At 39.0% G+C, this 18,591-nt stretch overlaps 1 protein-coding gene across 1 annotated transcript in view; it reads right to left on the bottom strand.

The window, feature by feature from the left end:
- LOC116321655 (calsyntenin-2) overlaps nt 1–18,591 on the bottom strand; it is a 322,481-nt gene that overhangs the window by 104,854 nt on the left and 199,036 nt on the right. The window contains exons 4-5 of the mRNA XM_031741563.2: nt 16,629–16,837; nt 4,347–4,496 (exon numbers count right to left, since the gene is read on the bottom strand). Of these exons, the coding sequence (XP_031597423.1) occupies nt 4,347–4,496; nt 16,629–16,837 (359 nt within the window). The remainder of the gene's footprint in view (nt 1–4,346; nt 4,497–16,628; nt 16,838–18,591) is intronic.

The raw sequence follows: 18,591 nt of genomic DNA, 5'->3' as shown, positions 1-18,591 counted from the left end.
ATTAAGCCTGAAGTGCAAAAAAGTATTCTTAAAAATCATCGCTTGGCACACTCATCCATACTTTACTATAATCAGGAGTTTGGCTACCTTGGCTACAGGTTTCAAAAGTCCGCTAGATCTCACCTATAATCATTACTCTCAATAAACTGGTCCGATCACACATGTAGGCTGCTGTTGGTGACTTTTTGAACATTTTTAATGTTTTTGCTTCAGTTTTGATGCATGAAATTCTAGTATTTTATTAGGCTGTCAGATATGTATGTCTCTTTGTTATGTCTATATGGCAGAACAAGCCTGCTGACTAAGCACTCCACCCTCTCATCTAAATATCGTTACTTTTCCCTAAAAAAACCCCCCAAAGAATCATTCAATAAATTAAACCAAAACAGGACAGTAGATAAAATGCTAAAACTGAAGCTTTAAAAATAAAAAGTCCATCAGCAGCAGACGCAACTACCTCCATGTTTTGTTTTTGGGAAAATGATTTAAATCTTTTTCAGCCAGCAGGAGTTTGTAGAAACAAGTTTTGACAAAGCATCACATTATAACTTGATATGGGTAACTCTCTAGGACATCTTTGTTGTTACATACTAATATGATGATTTATATGGAGACATGTTTTCGTCTGCTGGATTGCCAAAAGCCAAATAATCGCTCTCTTTTAGACCCGCCTTTGGCTGATTACAAACCTTAAGGGAAACATCTGGTTAAACATCTGTTAAATGCTCTACTAATTGGTGGACAGCTGAAAACAGCTGTATGATGTGGCTGAAAATAACTATCTACACACACCTCTGTAAATGTGAGTCTGTGTGTGTGTGCGCACAGGCAGAACCCTTCAGTAAAGAAGTTTCCAAGAACAACTGAAGACCTGAGATTGGTAGAGACACACAACTGAGCCCTGCTGTCCAGAGCCAGAGACCATGGCTAATTTGAACAGACAGGTTACAGTTTTTTAACTGCAAGAAAGCTTATTTTGTGAGTGTCTGTGTGTGTATGTGTACACACGCACCTTTGACATTCCTGCAGTAGCCTGTGTTTAATACAACAACCACTAGGCCTATTAAATATCCCCTGATCTATGGCCGTGGCATTTACTTTTCTCTCCATCCTTCGCTTTTTTCCCTGCTGACAAACAACGCTCATAGCGACAAGTGCCCTTTCATGAAGGAACAGTGTCTCTGTGTAGATTTGTGTGTGTGATCTTTTCACCATAATTTCGGAGTTCAAATCTTAACTTGAAAAAATGCTCACACAAAAGCAGAGTGTAAAGACAGCATTATCACAGAGAGCGTAAAGGTTACCTTTTACGTCCATAACAGCTCAGACTGCTCTGTGTGTGCCTGCGTGATTGTACGCGTGCCAGGCAAACTGAACTTGTACACACACCCACCAAAACCTAAAAACTGATCAGTTCCTGATTGGCAAAGTGAATAAAAAACAGACCATCTTGTTAATATGTAGTTTTCAGCTGGATTAGATTTTGTCCTGGGTAGTCTAAGGTTTAGCAGTAGGTTACTTTGTTTCAACTAAACATCTACCCCATGGCAACTGCCCTCCCTGATGGCAGTGGTCTCTCCCAGAAGGGACAGTAGCAAAAAAATAAAATAAAAAAATACACAGGAACAGCATGAGCACTACGACAAAAGAGCACACTATGTTAATTTGGCCTTCAAATTCTCCCAGTCTCAATTCATCAGCATCCATCCATCCAATGCATGAAGCAAGCCTCATCTAGAATTAAGTACTTCAGTACCGACAGCAGCCAAAGGATCAACTGTAAATGTCGTCACTGATGGGTCAGAGCTGTGCTGGCAGCAGGAGGTGGACCTACACAACATTAAGCTTGGGCTTTTAATTTTGTTATTAGTTATGTATATATGTGAATATGTGAGTTTATGAATGTGTATTTATATCACAATGAACAATTTTTTTTTATGTGTAACCTATTCTGTTGTGGCGTCTTGATAGTTCAACTGTACATTGTGAAATACGAAATATTCAAAGTGCCATCGTGATTATTTCTAACTTAAACCTTTACCATTAAAACACAACAAAGTGAGCAATTGTTTTAAAATACATTTTAATATAACATATTTATGTAATAATTTGAATTGTAAAATAAAGGGTGACATTTTTTACACTTTTCTTTCCCTCATTCTTTGGTTTTTGATTCCCGTGAATCTTAACATTAAGCCTCCTACTCTGGTGGAGTTTGAATTGATCCATATTAAGAAAATATTTATACTAAATAGTACTAATGTTAAATTTGATTGCTTCACCCTTTTCCCATCTTAATTTTTCCACCTTGCTTGGGAAACTGTGGAGAAAAAAACGACTGTCGAATATTTTATTTTCCATATTTAATTTAAAAGTGTACAAAGACAACATCAGATGTTGAAACAGAGAAATTGCCTTGTGTTTTTGAAAAATAAATGCTCCTCTTGAATTTCACGCCAGGACTATGTTTCAAAAAGGCTTGGAGAGGGGCATTATTACCACTGTGTTGCATCACCTCTTCTTTTAACACCACTGTATAAATGTTTGGAAACCGAGGTGAACAATTGTAGTTCTGAAAGCAAAATGTTTCCTCATCCTTACTCAATATACTGCAGAGTTTTAACGGTTCGACCCTTCTGGGTCTATTTTTTGCCAAATGTGTTCAGTGTGTGATAGCTCGCGTCTGCAGGGAGGCCAGTTTATTACCTGGTCTCTTTTACTAGAGTAAGAGTGATGTTTTAATACCTGCTGGTTTGGCGTTGTCTTATTGAAATAAGCAAGAGCTTACCAGAAAAAGCTGCCATCTAGGTGTTAGAATATAGTCCAAAACCTTTATATGTCATGCAGATATGAAGTTACATATGCCAAGAGCACTAATGCAATGCTGTACATGCATGGATCCTAGCCTCTGAACTGTGCACCGATAGTAAGCCAAGGATTTCCTCTATGCTCTTCTTTTTCTCAGAGAACACCAAAAAGCAGCTGAAATTTCGATTCATCACGCTTATCTGAAATCCTCTCCCCCAAACGGTTGTGGCAGATGGCTGCTGCTCCCTGATTCTGGTTCGGACGGAGGTTTCTTCCTGTTAAAAGGGGGGTTTTCCTTCCAACTGTCACCAAGTGCTTGCTCATAGGGGTTCGTTAGATTGTTGGGATTTTCTGTATTTACCTCACAATACAAAGCGCCTTGATGCAGATGTTGTTGTGATAGAAAAACTATTTAATTGAATCATGTCAGTTATTACTGCAGTGGCCTCTGAAGACCAGAAGATCGTCTTTTCAGCATGGATTTTGGATCTTGTCCAAAAGTTACTCTTAATTTTCAACCCTTCCTCTTCTTTGCTCTTAAACATTTAATATTGATGTTTCTTATATTCATATTTCAAACCGTGTCCTAGTGTTGTTGGAAACAGAATTATAAGATTCAAACTTTTTTTCTGTGAAAAAGTCACATCAGAAACATAAACACTTTTCCAGAAGCCTTAAAAAAACATACAAGTTGGAGGATTGAAACAAGACTGAATATGAGCCAAGCAACTTAGCAGTTTTGTCAGGGTTCAGTGGCTGCCACTGAGCTGCTGCCAGGGTCCTCATTTACTGCTGTTTATCACCAGCCTGCTATCTTTGCGTTCTGTGGGACGATAAATGGCTGGATGCCAAAGAGCACATGAATCACCTTGTTAATGACAGAACAACACAGATTGCGCATGGTTACATGTGAAGCTGAAAACAGCATGTGGCCATCTTCCATCACGTGCTGCCGCCCTCTCTGACAAGCGTAAATTGCATCTAAAGTTATCTTAAGCACTGTTTGTGTTGTTGTGGCAGCACTCAGACGCTTGCCTTTGCATTACTCTGGGCCTTGTTAAAGCTGCCAAGACCATCTTCTGATGTGCTAGGAGCGGTATAGGTTGAGTCACAGTGCTTTTAGTAAAGTGTTGTTGATCACACCAGCTACGCTTGACAGGCCAATTCCTCAGGGAGGGAAAGAGAGACCGAAAGAGGCTTAGAAAAGGAAAGCGAGAGAGAAAAATATAGAAACATACTGTAGGTAAAGAAAGATGAGAAATGTAGACATTATGATAAGCACAAATGGAGAAAAATGAAGCATACCGACTTAAGCAATGCATTTAGAGGTAAGTAGGAACACACACTATGAGTAATCACTTACAAATAAGCACATCTGTGAACATCAACAGAATGAAGCCACACACAGACTGCACAAACCCAAGTAATCACACACAAACAACCGCATCTGTGTTTCTGGGTGTATAAACACCGCACAGTCAGACCTGCCTGAAATCTTTGCACACAAACACAGACAGGCAGATATAACAAGGACCAACCTTGCCAGCCAGGTTTGCAGACCGGCTTGACGTCAATGCGGACAGGAACGCTGTGCAAGGCTCTCTTCTGGCCGCAGTCCCAGGCTGTCACCTGGATCTCGTACTGCTGCTGGCGATCATAGCTCAGTTTCTCCGTGTTCCGGATGTTACCTGGTAGGGAGAAAAGGTCGAGGTCAAATTAATCCAAAATAACTTTTTAAAGCAACTCATTATAACGTATTGTTGAGTAAATCCAGCTTCCCTATTGTGCCTCATAATGAACACACTTTGTGTTTAGTGGTTTGCCAAAATGGAATGTTTTAAGAATAAAAAAACCAAAAATAACCATCATTCAGTTAGTAAACTATTGTCTGGTTTGTGTGGCAGTGATGAAGTTACAAAGTTACAATCGCTGTGTCCAGTTTTCTACAAAAGAACTCATCCTGTGCAGTTAGATTCTCTGTTAAAGTGTTCAATTTAATTCACACTTCCCATCAAATGGTTTATGGCCTGGACAATAAACACACATTTATCCTAATTTCACATTAGAAAAAAAAGGCAGCTGTAAATGAAATTAACTATGGTTGAATCACATTTCTCTTCTCATGGGCTAGAAACATTTTGAGACTAAACATAGCTCCCATTGGCTGAGTTGGTAGAAAAATGGAAAACATCCAGAACAGCTATAATTAAAAATCAAACGCATGCTAACACAGCAGGAAAATATTTAATGGTACAAGCACACAGGACCGAGTAGGGTTGTTTTCCATGCATGCTCTGGATTAGTCATGACTCTTGAGTACTTAAGTATGTTAATATCAAAAAATGAGGCTAAAGACAGTTGACTACTCTTAATGGTAAAACTCAGATGTCATCCACAGTGGTTACTTTACCAGAAACTTGACCAGAGATTGCCAATAAACAGTCAGCCAGTTAAATATGAGTCCATTATTATCACTGATGCTGATGCTAGCGCTAGCTGGCTATCTAGCTAAAAGCACCATTGTTTTTCAGCCATTGATGCTACATGTCTCGATTTGATTTTATGTTTATGTATGTGAAATTGCTGTGTTATTACATAAATATTTATGGTTAGTCTTCTACATGGAAGTAAACTAACATAAATATCTGAATTGTTTTACACACGCACCTTAAATCGACATTTCTGTGGGCTAATCCAACCCAACCGCTATTAACTATTTGCAGATCTACTGCTACTGGCACTTGTAACGATGTAATGATAAATGAAAATAAGTATAAGTGTGTGTTGATGTTGCATAACTTGTCCACCAAAGCAGTTGAAATGCTACAAAAAACAACTAGCTGATCCCAGCAGAATTGGGCTGAACTACACATAACAAATATTAGGAAAATCTTAATAAGTTTCATGCATCTAAAAGAAAAATAAAGTAAAGAATATATTTAAATATACACATATACAATATTGGATTTTTAAATAAAAAAAACTATCAACATCTCAATCTTAATTATTAGATCGGAGTGTGTGAATGTGAGAGTGAATGAATAGTGGAATTGTACAGCGCTTTGAGGTTCTCGAAAAGCGCTATATAAAATGCAATCCATTATTAAAACCTTTAATCTGGAAAAAGACTAAGTTTAAAACATCCAAGGGTCATGGTGTAGGTCATGGTGTAGGTCTTGAGCCAGTGTTTTTGTTTTTAAACTGTTGATTTTTCTAAATTATTGATTGTTTTGAGTTCTCTGTGTCCCTTGGGCTTCCTGTTTTATTTCGATTGTTCCTTGTTTCTTGTGAATTAAGTTCAGTTTGCTTCCCGTACCTCGTTACATCTAATTTTTTCTTGCTGTGTTTCCAACTGTCTCCACTCCCCCTAATCTTCCCCTTGTGTATATATTGTCTCAGTCTCTGCTTGTCTCTCATCGGAGTCTCTGCGCATTTGTCTTCATGTCCTGGTAGTCCCATGTTTCCTTAGTTTCCTTTCCCAGTTCAGGTTATTTGTTATGTTTTGGTATTTCTTTTGTACTCTCACGCTCCAGCCTAAGCTTGCTTTACGTTAACTTGTTCCTGTCTCTCTGCGTCATCTGCATTTGAGTCTCCACACTCAGCTCCACACGCTCCACAGCCCACAGATCATGACACCAAATAAATATAAAATGCTCAGTGGAGGCATTTGGGAAGTTATTACATATTACAGAAAACAGCCTGCACATTTTTTGTGAAACATTTTATGTAAAAAAATACCACAAACCCAAATCTGAGTCTGGAGTTTCTAAATCATCAGTAGCTGGAAGTCAGACTTTATAGAGTCATAAAATGGGTATGTGATCTTTTACAGCTAAATGAGTTTCATTTTACTGCAGTCATAAGAAATATGCTATAGCTATGTTTCTGTACTCATCACTAGACTTTTACATTTATTTTGAATGGATCTCTTCCCTAGTCTGGTGCCTTGAAAAATACCCATTTTGACATTTTAGCATAAACCATAGTATCATAAGTTAAGTATATATACTTGCCTATGCTCTCCCTTGTGGAAAATGAGAAGCAGCAGTTCCACTTGAATGTGTGTCTACTGCACAACGCTGTATATCTTAATGACATTTTAGACTTTTTAGATAACACACAATGTGTATCTGTTGCTGTCTTCTTTCCCCTTGTGCAGTTTGTTTGCTTAAAGGAGCAATGAGTATTTAATTTTAAACCATCCCAATATGTCATTGTCAAATTAACTTTGACGCCTTAATATAATCACTGTAACAAATGAGATCACGGCAGAGATGACAGGTAGCCTCCGTCTCTCAAAGTGTTTGATTAGAGCTAATGTTTTTTAAAATTAAGAGCACATTTTCATTAAATCCATGCTGCCTTCTGACTCAGAGACAATGTCGCTCCTGTCTTGCACCACCACAATTAGTCCTTTCATGTTATTATCATCCAACAATGAGATTACTATTGTTGTAAAAATTCTAGTTGGTTAATCAACTTCTGATATGAATCATATCAAAGCCCTTATCAGTTTTAATTAGAGATTTTTTTTGTATTGTCAAATAGAATGAAATGTGGCTCTGGATACCTACTGGCAATCAATAAAAAATTATCACAAAGGTTTGTCACCTTAGGCTTAAAAAATACACACTTTACTAGATTACATAAGGTTATCCAGGCTTGTGCGCACAAAAACTAGGAATGAAATTTAGAAATTATTAAATATATTACATACACCTGCATTTTATTAGAAATGCACTCACCATTAAACAAATCCCAAAACATTCCAAAAGGTTGCACATGATACAGTTAAAAGTGAATGCTAGGAATGCTGGGAAAGCTTAACTAAACAAGAATATGCCACAATCTGACAGGGAACAAAGGGAATAATGATTGCATACTCAACACCTTAGAAGGAACACCTGTTTCCCTCATGGGAAAATTAGCAGGAAGACAGACACAAAAAATAAAATCAGGTGAGTGAGTTCAAAATAAAACAGGAAGTAACTAAAGAGAAACCCAATATTATGATAATATGTAAAAAAAAAAAAAAAAAGAGTAGGAGTACAAGATGCAGTAAAATGCCTTAAGAGAAATGACTCTGAGGTATTATCAGCTGAATTTAAATACCACATGTTTGAAATGAAAAGAGAAAAAAATCTGGAGTGTGGACAAAAATGACCTTAGCAGACCTCTGTACCGTGTTTCTTTACTCAAGTTTAATGTCTCTAGGCTACATTTAGCCTCTACTGACATAATAGACCAAAATATTTTACAAACATGTCTCCAGCTCAGATGATGAGATGGGAAGAGTGGGTTGCAGATACTGCCGCTTACTATAAATCAAAGTGTATAAAGTCTTCTTCCTCTTTTCATAACATCTTTGTTGTTTTAAACCAAACCTTAATTACAAAACCTCTTACAGCCTCTCATAAGAAGCGTTATACAGATGCATAAACACATTTCTAGTCCTAGATCTTCATCACTGCACAGTAAGAGAAACTGGAGGATATTCAGTAGGAACAGGACTGTTCACAGCAAAGATCACATTAAGAAAACATCAGGCACTCCTTAAAGAGGCAAAAACAAATAATCACAGAGTAACAGCAAACACATGCAAAAATGTAAACATGCCACCTGTTTAAATCTTTGGTCATGGTCATTTTAAGATAAACACTGAATAAGATGGAAAGATATGAAGGACTCTATTGTGAAAGAAACACTGCAGAATGCATTTGGTTTGCAAAAGACTACCAGGATGTATCTACAGAACTTTTGGGACAATGTTAGCAGGATAAAATACACTATATAGTATAAACATTAAAACCTCATTGTAAGTAGAATAATGTAAAATTTTATTTGTATACCACCTTTCAAGATAAACATCACAAAGTTCTTCACAACCCATTCCCAAACATAAAAACAAGAGTTGACCAAATGCACAAAAAGGAGAAGGTTTTAGGTGCTTTTTGAAAGAGACCACCAAGTCCACAGCTGTGAAGCGTCATGATTAAGGAGCAACATCTATGTATCGCAGCTTAAAAGAAGTTAGTTAATGCAACAGAACAGTGACCCAAAGCACAGATGTAAATCACTGATTAAGTAGCAAATAAGAAAATTCACCTGCTGAAATGAGTATGTGAGACCTGACCGTATTGTACTTTGCAGATGGACTCGTTTAAAGCCTGAATGTCTGAATGAAGGTGCTGCTGGAAGTTCTACAAGTTACTACTTTAACTGACATTTTTTCAGTCTGCACGGCTATTGATGTGTTTAATAAAGACAAGAAAAGTGCAGCTCTGAATTTAGTCAAATAGTGTCTAAGACTCTGATAAAGGCCAAAGCACATTGCAATGAGTAATTATACACAAATCATGGTAATTTAAAAGGACTCACAAACCTTGTTGGCAACTGTTACTATATCTCTTGACCAAGAAAATTAATATATGGCATAAAAGTACAACTAGCACAACAAAAACATCACATCACATCAGTGCTTCAATTGTGTATGCATGCACAAATCTGAGATTCATCAATATTTTCTTGAGAATTTTACTTAGGTTATTATTTACAGTTTTTCAAAACAACCTCAGCCAGAAAGAAAAAATTAAGTAAGGAGCAAGGAGTTAAATGACATGTAAAGAATGCCAAGTGTTAACTGTAAAGTAATACAGGAACACACTCCCCTTTAAAAAGCAACCCTTTCACTACTTGGTTTCGCCAACATAAAGAGCAAATGAAATAGCAGAAATTCATCGAGAATATCGGTTGTAGTACAACCAAATGAATATCGGTTGTAGTGCAACCAAATGAATATTGGTTGTAGTACAACCAATATTCTCGATTAATGTTCTCTTTGAATGTTTAGACTCAGATTCAAGTTTGAAACTAAAACTGATCTCCTTAAAATTTCTAGGAAAGATGACACCTACTGATGCTTCTTCAGTAAATACAGCGCCTTGAATTCATCTTTGCCATCGGATCAGCTGTGTCTTGCCCTCCACCTGCTTCTTCCCCTTTCTTCCAGTCTCTTATTCATTTTTTTCACATCAACTGTACGTTTTAAAAATCTGAATTAAAGGCTGTCTCTCAGGGGACATAAGATTCCCTTAGGCACTGTTTTTTTTCCCTCCTAGGAAACGTGTTGGAAAGCTATGCCTTGTCTCATTTCCTCATTGGAGACTTTCATTTTTTTTAAGTTGAAGTTCTCCTGCTTTTTTTCCTTTTACAGCACAGGGAAGGAAAAAATGTTTGTGTGCTTTCTTTTTGTGCAGAGGTAAGAACCTTTTAAGGTTTATAATACTGAATGGGGATCAATATCTCTGGTTCTGCAGAGACAAATCTTAATCCCTTTTAACTATCCATTGCTAATCTAGCAATGGATTTGAAGTAGGAACAATTGAACCCAACATACAACACCAAGTGAGTGAAATCAAGCGTGTGGTGGGATTGTCTGCACGAGCCAGTGTGGGATCATTAATCTAAATATTTCCATAGATATCAGTTTGGTCCTGTGTGTCACAAGATTATATCTCTGTCTTTCCCTTTCGTTGAACAACGCCTAGAGTTACCCTGCGATTCAGGTATATCCCCATCCTCAACAAACATGTTTGAATATAAAGACTTGTAAAAACTTTTGATTCTCCTACTTCTAGGTTTGGTTCAAAGAGGAAGACATAAATCACTGCTGCCAAAGTCAAATTTGAAGGCTTATTTGATTTTTGTCTGGTTTGAACTCCATCATGACAAGTCCAAGTGACGTGAGCGGAATTCGCACCTTCTTTGTGCTAGTCAATCAATCCAACCCACACGATTCAGCTTTGTAAGCCATTGCAGCCTGTCAGCTTTCTGTAAAATGATCTTACATATGCTAATGTATAAAACAATGCTTTTTGTAATGCTCCACTCAACACCTTAGAAGGGACAGACAATTGGCTTCCCTCCATTGGATATTCAACATCTAGACCACAACCAGTTACTGAGAATCTCCCGACTCGTTGGTAACCACAACCCATTTTCCAAGCTGGCATCTTTTCTCATGCTGAGCAAAGTGGATGAAGGGACCTTGTGTAGTCCTAATGTGTCTGTTAATATTTGATGAGTCTTCCACTAAAGACAGATGACAATGCTCTACACCCCACTAGAGCTGGACAGGGAGGGGGTCCCTGATGGAGAGCACTTGCAGAGTGTAAAGTGCATGGAAATTGGCTCTTATTGGTTGTGAGTTGAAATGGAGCTGGAATGAGTTACTTGTATAACAGCCTGGATGCTTCTTGAGCTTTTTCTATTGTGTGGAGAGAGGTGCAGAAGGAGCTGAATGTTGATAATGTGGTATATTTGAATACAAGTATGTGAGTAGGAGGATTAGCTGTAATTCATATTAGGAGGGCATTGTTCGCATACCCGTCCTCCTCGTCACCAATTCTGCCTTCCTTTCTGCTTGTTTAGAATTCCTTCCCTCCTCCCTCTGCCCTGCCCAACCTTCCCATTCCCTCCTAGCGCACATCATTGTCTCACTGTTTTGCAGCCTCATCCCATTTCACTGTTTGCTGCCTCATCTGTTGTGCTCTGCTCTCTCTTTTTTCGCAAACACACACACATAGTATGCATGCACACACACACTCCCACCTTTCTGCATGACAGAGGTTGTTATTCCTGCTTCTTCAATTACAACATCAACTTATCCATGTCAGCAGGCTGTGCGTGCTGTGACTGCTGGTGAGGGTGGTCAGCTAGTAAATGACTGCTTTACCCTCCACCTCACCTGCACCATTTGCCTCTCTATCAAATCCACAAAAACACACACACGCACACAAACAAACCGTCTCTGCACCTGTCTTTGTGAATTCATGCCATCACCCCTTTTGTAATTACCATCTAGTTTTACCACCAAGCTTTTCTTATCTAACACTGCTTAGGCCCATTTGTCTTTGTTCACAGGACACCACTCACATTAATCTTCTGTTCTTCGATAAATTACATAAAAATACAAAATACATAAAAACATTTTTGCATCTCAAGACTTTTCAGTTTACATAAGTTGTACTTTTTAACTAAATATTATATTAAATACCCAAAATGAAGCTGGATATTTTGAATCACAGAGTCTACACCTTTAGGGTTTGTTACCTGGAGTGAATATGTAAAACTGACCTAAATAGGGCCCATCTCAGTCAAAAAGATGCCCTTGCAGCCTTAATGGACTTGACCAGACTGGAAATTTTCGGAACTTTAGGGACATCGCTGAATGTACTGTACGTGAGAAAGCTGGAGCATGGTCAGGTCACGCCACACATCAAAAGGAGAGCTGATACTGCTACAGCACATTACAGGCCCCAATCTGAGCAGTAATGGCCCTCCTGGGAGTGAGACACCTCCCAGGAGGGCCCTGTCCCTGTTTAACCACAGTGAGTGCTTGGTTTGCATTACCAGCAGCAAGTCAGGTTGGGCAAACATTATATAGAGACAGAATTTCTCGGTGCATGCAAGGTGTGGATGGTGGAGTGTTCAGTGATTTAAGCATCTCGTGTATGTTTTTTGCAGATGATGTGGTTCTGTTGTCTTCATCAAAACATGACCTCCATGACATTCCCTTGCACTTGAAGCTGACTGCAAAGCAGACAGGATGAGAATCAACACCTCCAAGTCTGAATCCATGGTTTTCAGCTGGAAAAAGTGGAATGACCACTCTGTGTCAGGAATAACTTGCTGCTCCAAGTGGAGGAGTTTAGGTATCTCAGGGGTCTGCTCATGCATGAGGGGGAGTGTAACGCGAGATTGACAGATGCAGTGATGTGGACACTGTATCAGTCTGCTGTGGTGAAATGAGAGCTGACCCTAAAGCTGTTGATTTATACATCAAACTATGTTTCGACACTCATATATGACCATGAACTCTGTGTAGGGACTGAAAAAAATAAATAGTGAATACAGAAATTTACTTCCTTCGAAGTGTAACTGGCAGGGACCCAGAGTGGAGCTGCTACTCCTCCACATCCAAAGGAGCCAGTTCAGATGGCTCAAGCTTTTGATGAGAATGCCTCCTGGAAACCTCCTAGATGAGGTGCTCATGTCCTAGGGCATAGGTGGGGGAACTCCAGGCCTCAAGTGCTGGTGTCCTGCAGGTTTTAGATGTGTACTTGATCCAACGCAACTGATTCAATTGGCTAAATGACCTCCTCAACATGTCTTGAAGTTCTCCAGAGGCCTGGTAATGAACTAATCATTTGATTCAGGTGTGTTGGCCCTCGAGACCTGGAGTTCGACACCCCTGTCCGAGGGGAAGAAGGTGAGGAGGCCCCGGGGCAAACCCAGGAGATGTTGGCGAGATTACATCTCTTGGTGGTTGTTGGTTCAGTCTCAGCTTACTTTTTATTGGGGTCTAAATGACCCCAACTGGTTTCATCATATATACACAATAAAACTAATGTTTACTTGAATTTTCTGAAAACCAAGTAATTCCAGAGTAAAAGGATGATAAACAGGATGTTAAGTAATAATATCAATTGTACTTGGAATAAAAGCTGCAAGTTGTTAAAGGCAAGTATAGATTTTGAGGTTATAAAATATGCAATGTTCATTGCATAACTGATAATGCTTTAAGACACAGTAAGTTTTGCTATTATTATTTTGCTATGATAATTCTCATTGTAAATTATTCTTGGGGTCCCCAGGGATGCAACTCAGTAGTCCCTGTATGTAAATTATGTCGGTAACATGAGGGCTAAAATTCATTAAGACTTATTCTTAGAAGTATTTAGGGTGCTTTGACAAGGGGATGACTGCACAAGTGGCTGGTGTTGGCAGCTGCTGCTAGGCTTCACCTCAGCTAATTTGAGTCACTGGACTGGAACGCTTGAACATACGTGTGGTGTGACAAATTATTTGGCATGCTGTTCAGTAATTATACAGCTCATCCAAAAAGTCAGGGCTTTATTTTTAGTGTGTGAAATTCTAGTATTTTATTAGTATGTTACTTCGGAATAATTAACAAGTGTCTATGTGTTGCACATTTACAGATTGTAGATGAAACTTGTCACCAAGCTAACAAACTGCAATGATTTTTCTGTAGACCCGTTGGCACAGTGGGCAACATTTGCATTTCCCTGGAGGTGTTCAGGCTGGACTTTGAGCCAAAAAATCTCACTTTTCAGGAACAAGAAAATACAGATGTAACTGTGTTTATAAAGCACATTACTACTATACAGAGCTATCAGAGGTCTGCTGAAATCTGAAATCCATTTCTTGGAAGGTGGCGATCAGGCTATGGTGTAGGTTATGATGTAGATTATAGGACTATGCAGTAGCTATCAGTGTTGTCTCATTACTCAAAAAAAGTAATGTATTACACATTACTTGATATAAAAAAGTAATTTGTTACAGTACTCATTACATTACTCCTTATTAAATACTTTCTCATTAGTCTGTAAAATGACCTGAAATGCATCGTCTCATAATTACCAGTAAGCAATATATACCTCAATATAGTGTACAGTCCAACACACCAACACAAAACATATATATACCATAATGAAGCCACACATATGTATTGTTTTAGTGTTTACTATGAACACAAAGCCGACAACACAAGTCAAAGATGATAATCAGTCTTAAGAGACTTAAAAGCAATAGCCAAGGTGATTGAACAGGTAGAAACATGGGCTGACTGCTCATCACTGTTTTTGTTATCTGCTAAAGACAGCACTCAGCATGCCAACGCAAAGCTACCCAAGACCCCAGACTTATGCTAAAGCTGTTTGTGTGCCTGCAAAGAGCTGAGGTTTTGTTAGCACTGTAATGCAGTTGCTTCTGTCCTGGACAGAGTTTGCACTTTGCCATCAAGCTCTTGTCCTTTTGTGCAATAAAAAATAATAGTGCAGTAAAAGTCTCTGTTGTAGACTGCTCCACCATTTTCCTTCTCCAGCACACAAATCATCTGACTGTAGTGTGCAGGAAAAAAAGCATATCTTTTTTTCTTTGAATCCACGTGGAGTGGGGATAACTGAAGAGCAAGTAATTAGTGTTACTGTACTAAATTAACCCTCCCATATTTAACCACATTTAATGGGATCTTATCAAAATATCATTAACCTGCTTGCTAACATTAGCATGTTTGCAAGCATGGAATGTAGTGCAACATCCCCCCTGGTGCAGCAATACAGCATGAATACTGTATTTACTGTTTCCCTAAATCAGTGTTGCAGCAGCAGAGTGGTAAAGGTTCACTCTGAAGTGGTTTGTGGCTTCACAAACCTATAGTTTGTCATCTCTCTAGTTCCGCCTGCATTGCATTTCATTGTCTCAGTGGTAACAGAGGCAAAGCACCCCCACCAAGCAAGTCCCTTTCTTTAATGCAAGTTTAGTGATTACTTTACTTTTTTAAGCATCTACAGTACAAAGGAAGGGATTGTTTCAAGCTTATGAAAAAGAATACCCTGCGTTTTTATGGGATTTACTATCTATTTAAAAATTACAACATCACTAGTTTTTTCCTTGCTTGTTTAGATTTTTCCTGCTATACTTTGCAGTGTGCTTCTGTCCCCGACCCAGTCTCACCACTTACTCGCTCTCTCACAGGCAACCTCCACTTTTCTCCCACCATCTTCTCCTCTCCCTCAGGTACTCTTGAGTTCAAGAGCTCTCAAAGCCTTTTTCCTCAGCGGTCAATAGCTAAGCAAGACCCCTTGAAATGGAGAGAGCGCGCACAGGCTGCAGCCTCGCTCCTGTATCATTCACGGAGCAGTTTGGCCCACACCTCACTCAGTCAGCCTTTTTACTGCAGCACCTCAACAGTCAGGAACTCTCTGCTGGCAGTAGTAAAAAATGAAACAGTAATGTGCCTTTCATCTCTGTATTTTAGGCAAAAGAGTTTATGTGGCGTCTCGGTGGCACTAATGTGGCAGCCGTATTTCAGTTGCCTGTCTAAAAAGGTATATGACACAGTAAGTCCAGTGTTAAAGTGTATGCTCATGTAATATGTTACATTCTAGGTATGAAGTTCTATTATTACATTCACAATTTAAAATTAAAAAACAGTAATGGTAATAAGACAAAAGCTCAGTACACACAAAAACAGCGAAACCACATTTCATAATAGATTTTGTTGGCATTTTCGTATTTGAGTTTGTGGCTCATGATAACATTTAACTTTTGTTTGGAGAATAATGATTAATAGCTACCTATGTAGCAAAGTACAAGTAGCAACTCAGCAAAGTTAAGTAAATTTGCAGTGGTATGTGAGAGTGTCCTTAGATTTTTCTTAGCATTTATCTTTGTCTCCGTGTGTGTGTGTGTGTGTGTGTGTGTTTGTGTATATAATGTTTGTGTGTGCACAGACTTCTGTGATCTGATTTGTGGAGAGTGATGGCTCTCTGAGCAAAGCTTGACTTCGTCCTTGGAAAGACTAAAGAGTGCATTTTACCCCCAGGGAGAGATATCTGTCAGCGTATTAAGTTTTTCTACTGGAGCGTATGCAGGTATGTGTGTTCACTTCTCCCATGGCTCTATAGTGAGTACGGATGGATGAGATTTTCAGATCATGCGTGTTGTGGCGTTATGTGAGAAATGTGTTTTACATCTTTTGTATATCAGATGAAGAGCCAAGGGAAGGCAACAAACTTTAAACTTGATTTGGAATATTTTTTTGGACTTGTGGGAAATCAGTGAAATAGGTGAAGCAGAACTTCGAGAGAAAATGGGTACACAAAAGTTTCAAGGAAAGCGTTTCAAAATAAAACTTACAGTGCACTGAATATGACCGGTAACAGCATAGCTTCTTTGTGACAAGTATTACAAAAATCCCCGAATGCGTTTAATATTCTGCCCCAACTTCTACTCACCGTTACGATCGATGGCGAAGGGTGTGTTAGTAGTGGTGATCTGGTAGTTGCAGATCTGGCTGTATTGTGGGGAGCAGTCCTGATCAGTAGCCTCCACTTGCAGGATATTGTCATAAATCTTGCCCTCTGTCACTGCCGCTCGATACTGGGGCTCCCGAAACACTGGGGCAAACTCATTGACATCGTTGACCTGAATGTGCACCACTGCCCTGTAAACAGCAGCGGAGAACAGTAGATAATCATGTCAGTCGCTGTAAAGAAGTGAACACAGTACAAATGATTTTTCTAATTACAACTCAGATTTTCAATAAACCAACGATGTAAAAGATCTGCAAACATTTAAACGCCTTAGTATAAAGGCAAAAGTGAAACTGAGAAATTTTATTGTTTCCTTTGAAAAACACATACTAATTTAAACCAAGTTAATTAACTTCATTCCTTGTGGTTAATTATTATGTTGACTGGGTATAAAGAAAGCATCCTAGAAGTATTGGAAATTACTGTGCCGACTCAGGAACACTTCTGAAGTTCAGACACGGTGTGCAAACTGGTTTGTTGCTGCATCTAAAAATGGAAGTTAAAACTGTGCAAAGCCAAACACATAAGGCAGAAATGCTGCCTTGTGAGGTCTTCTCTGGAGGCGATATTAAAACTAAAGAACATATCTAATTTAAACATCTGTCAGGGCAACAATACATATACGATATACAGTCAAGTGAAAATGAAAGTTTCCACTCCATGCAATCCTGTGAGACACTAAGTACAGTATTCAGTAGCTTAAAACCAATTTTGGAAGCAATAATGTGACGTTATTGTTGTTTATATGAATTTATCAGTTTCTCACATTGCTGTGGATGAATTTTGGTCCGCTCTTGTTTACAAATTACTTTAGCTTATTGAGGGTTAGCACGCGGAGCTCTGCTAAGTTCCACAACAACAATATAAGTAGGTTGAGGTCTGGACTTCAATTTGGCCATTGCAACCCCTTGGTTCTCTCCTTTTTTAATTTTTTTTATTTGCTTTGTGCTTGGCCTCATTGTCCAGTTTCATCAAATTTCCCTCAAGCTTTAGCTGTCAGACCGATGTCCTGACATCTGACCCTAGAATACTTGGTACACACAGAAATTTATGACTAACTCCATGACTGTAAGGCGCCCAGGTGGTCAACAGAACAAACCAAATCATCACCCCTCCACCAACATGCTTCACAGTGCTTCACAGTTGGTATGAGGTATTTAAACTGTTATCCTGTGTTTGCCGAATGTGGTGCTGTGCAGTGTGACTAAACAGCTCCACTTTGGTCTCCTCTGTCCAAAGAACATCATTCCAGAAGCCTTGTAGTTTGTTCCGATCTAACTTTCCCAACATAAGTCACGCTGCCATGTTGTTTTTAGAGAGAATCGGCTTTTGTCATGATCCTGGGTCATTTTGACCCAGCGTTTTGTGTTTCCTTGGAGTTCACTTTGTGCCTTGTGTTTATTCTGATTTTGTAGTAGTTTAGGGTTGAATCTGGAGCTCAGTGTTTTATCAGCCCTACCTGTGTCTGTCCTCGGTGCTCTGTCATGTCCTCGTATTGTAAAACAGTCTGTAGGTTTCCTGTTTTACTTTGAAGGCTCGTGTTCTGGATTTCCTGTTCTGTTCTGAAGGTCTGTGTCTCTTATCGTGTTCAGCTTGTATCCTCAGGTCGTCTTGTGTATTAGAATCAGCTGTGCTCCCACCTGTATGTCATTACCTGGTCTCCTTGTTTGTATGTGTATATATAGTGGGTGTCAGTCTGTGCCTGTCGTCGGCTCGTCTGTGTATCTCTGTGTACCTCTGCGTCTCTCTGCATTCTCCGTTTCGTATTACTTCAGGTTTGCTCTTTAGTTTATCCCAGTTTAGGTCTGCTTCAGTAGCTGCTCATACTTTATTGCCCGTTTTTGTCACCCTGCCACTGTGTAAATAAACTCACTCATATCATCAG

The sequence above is a fragment of the Oreochromis aureus genome, linkage group 14 (genome assembly GCF_013358895.1).
Source record: "Oreochromis aureus strain Israel breed Guangdong linkage group 14, ZZ_aureus, whole genome shotgun sequence".
In the NCBI taxonomy this organism is placed as follows: Eukaryota; Metazoa; Chordata; class Actinopteri; order Cichliformes; family Cichlidae; genus Oreochromis; species Oreochromis aureus.
This window is presented reverse-complemented; position numbering and strand designations above follow the sequence as displayed.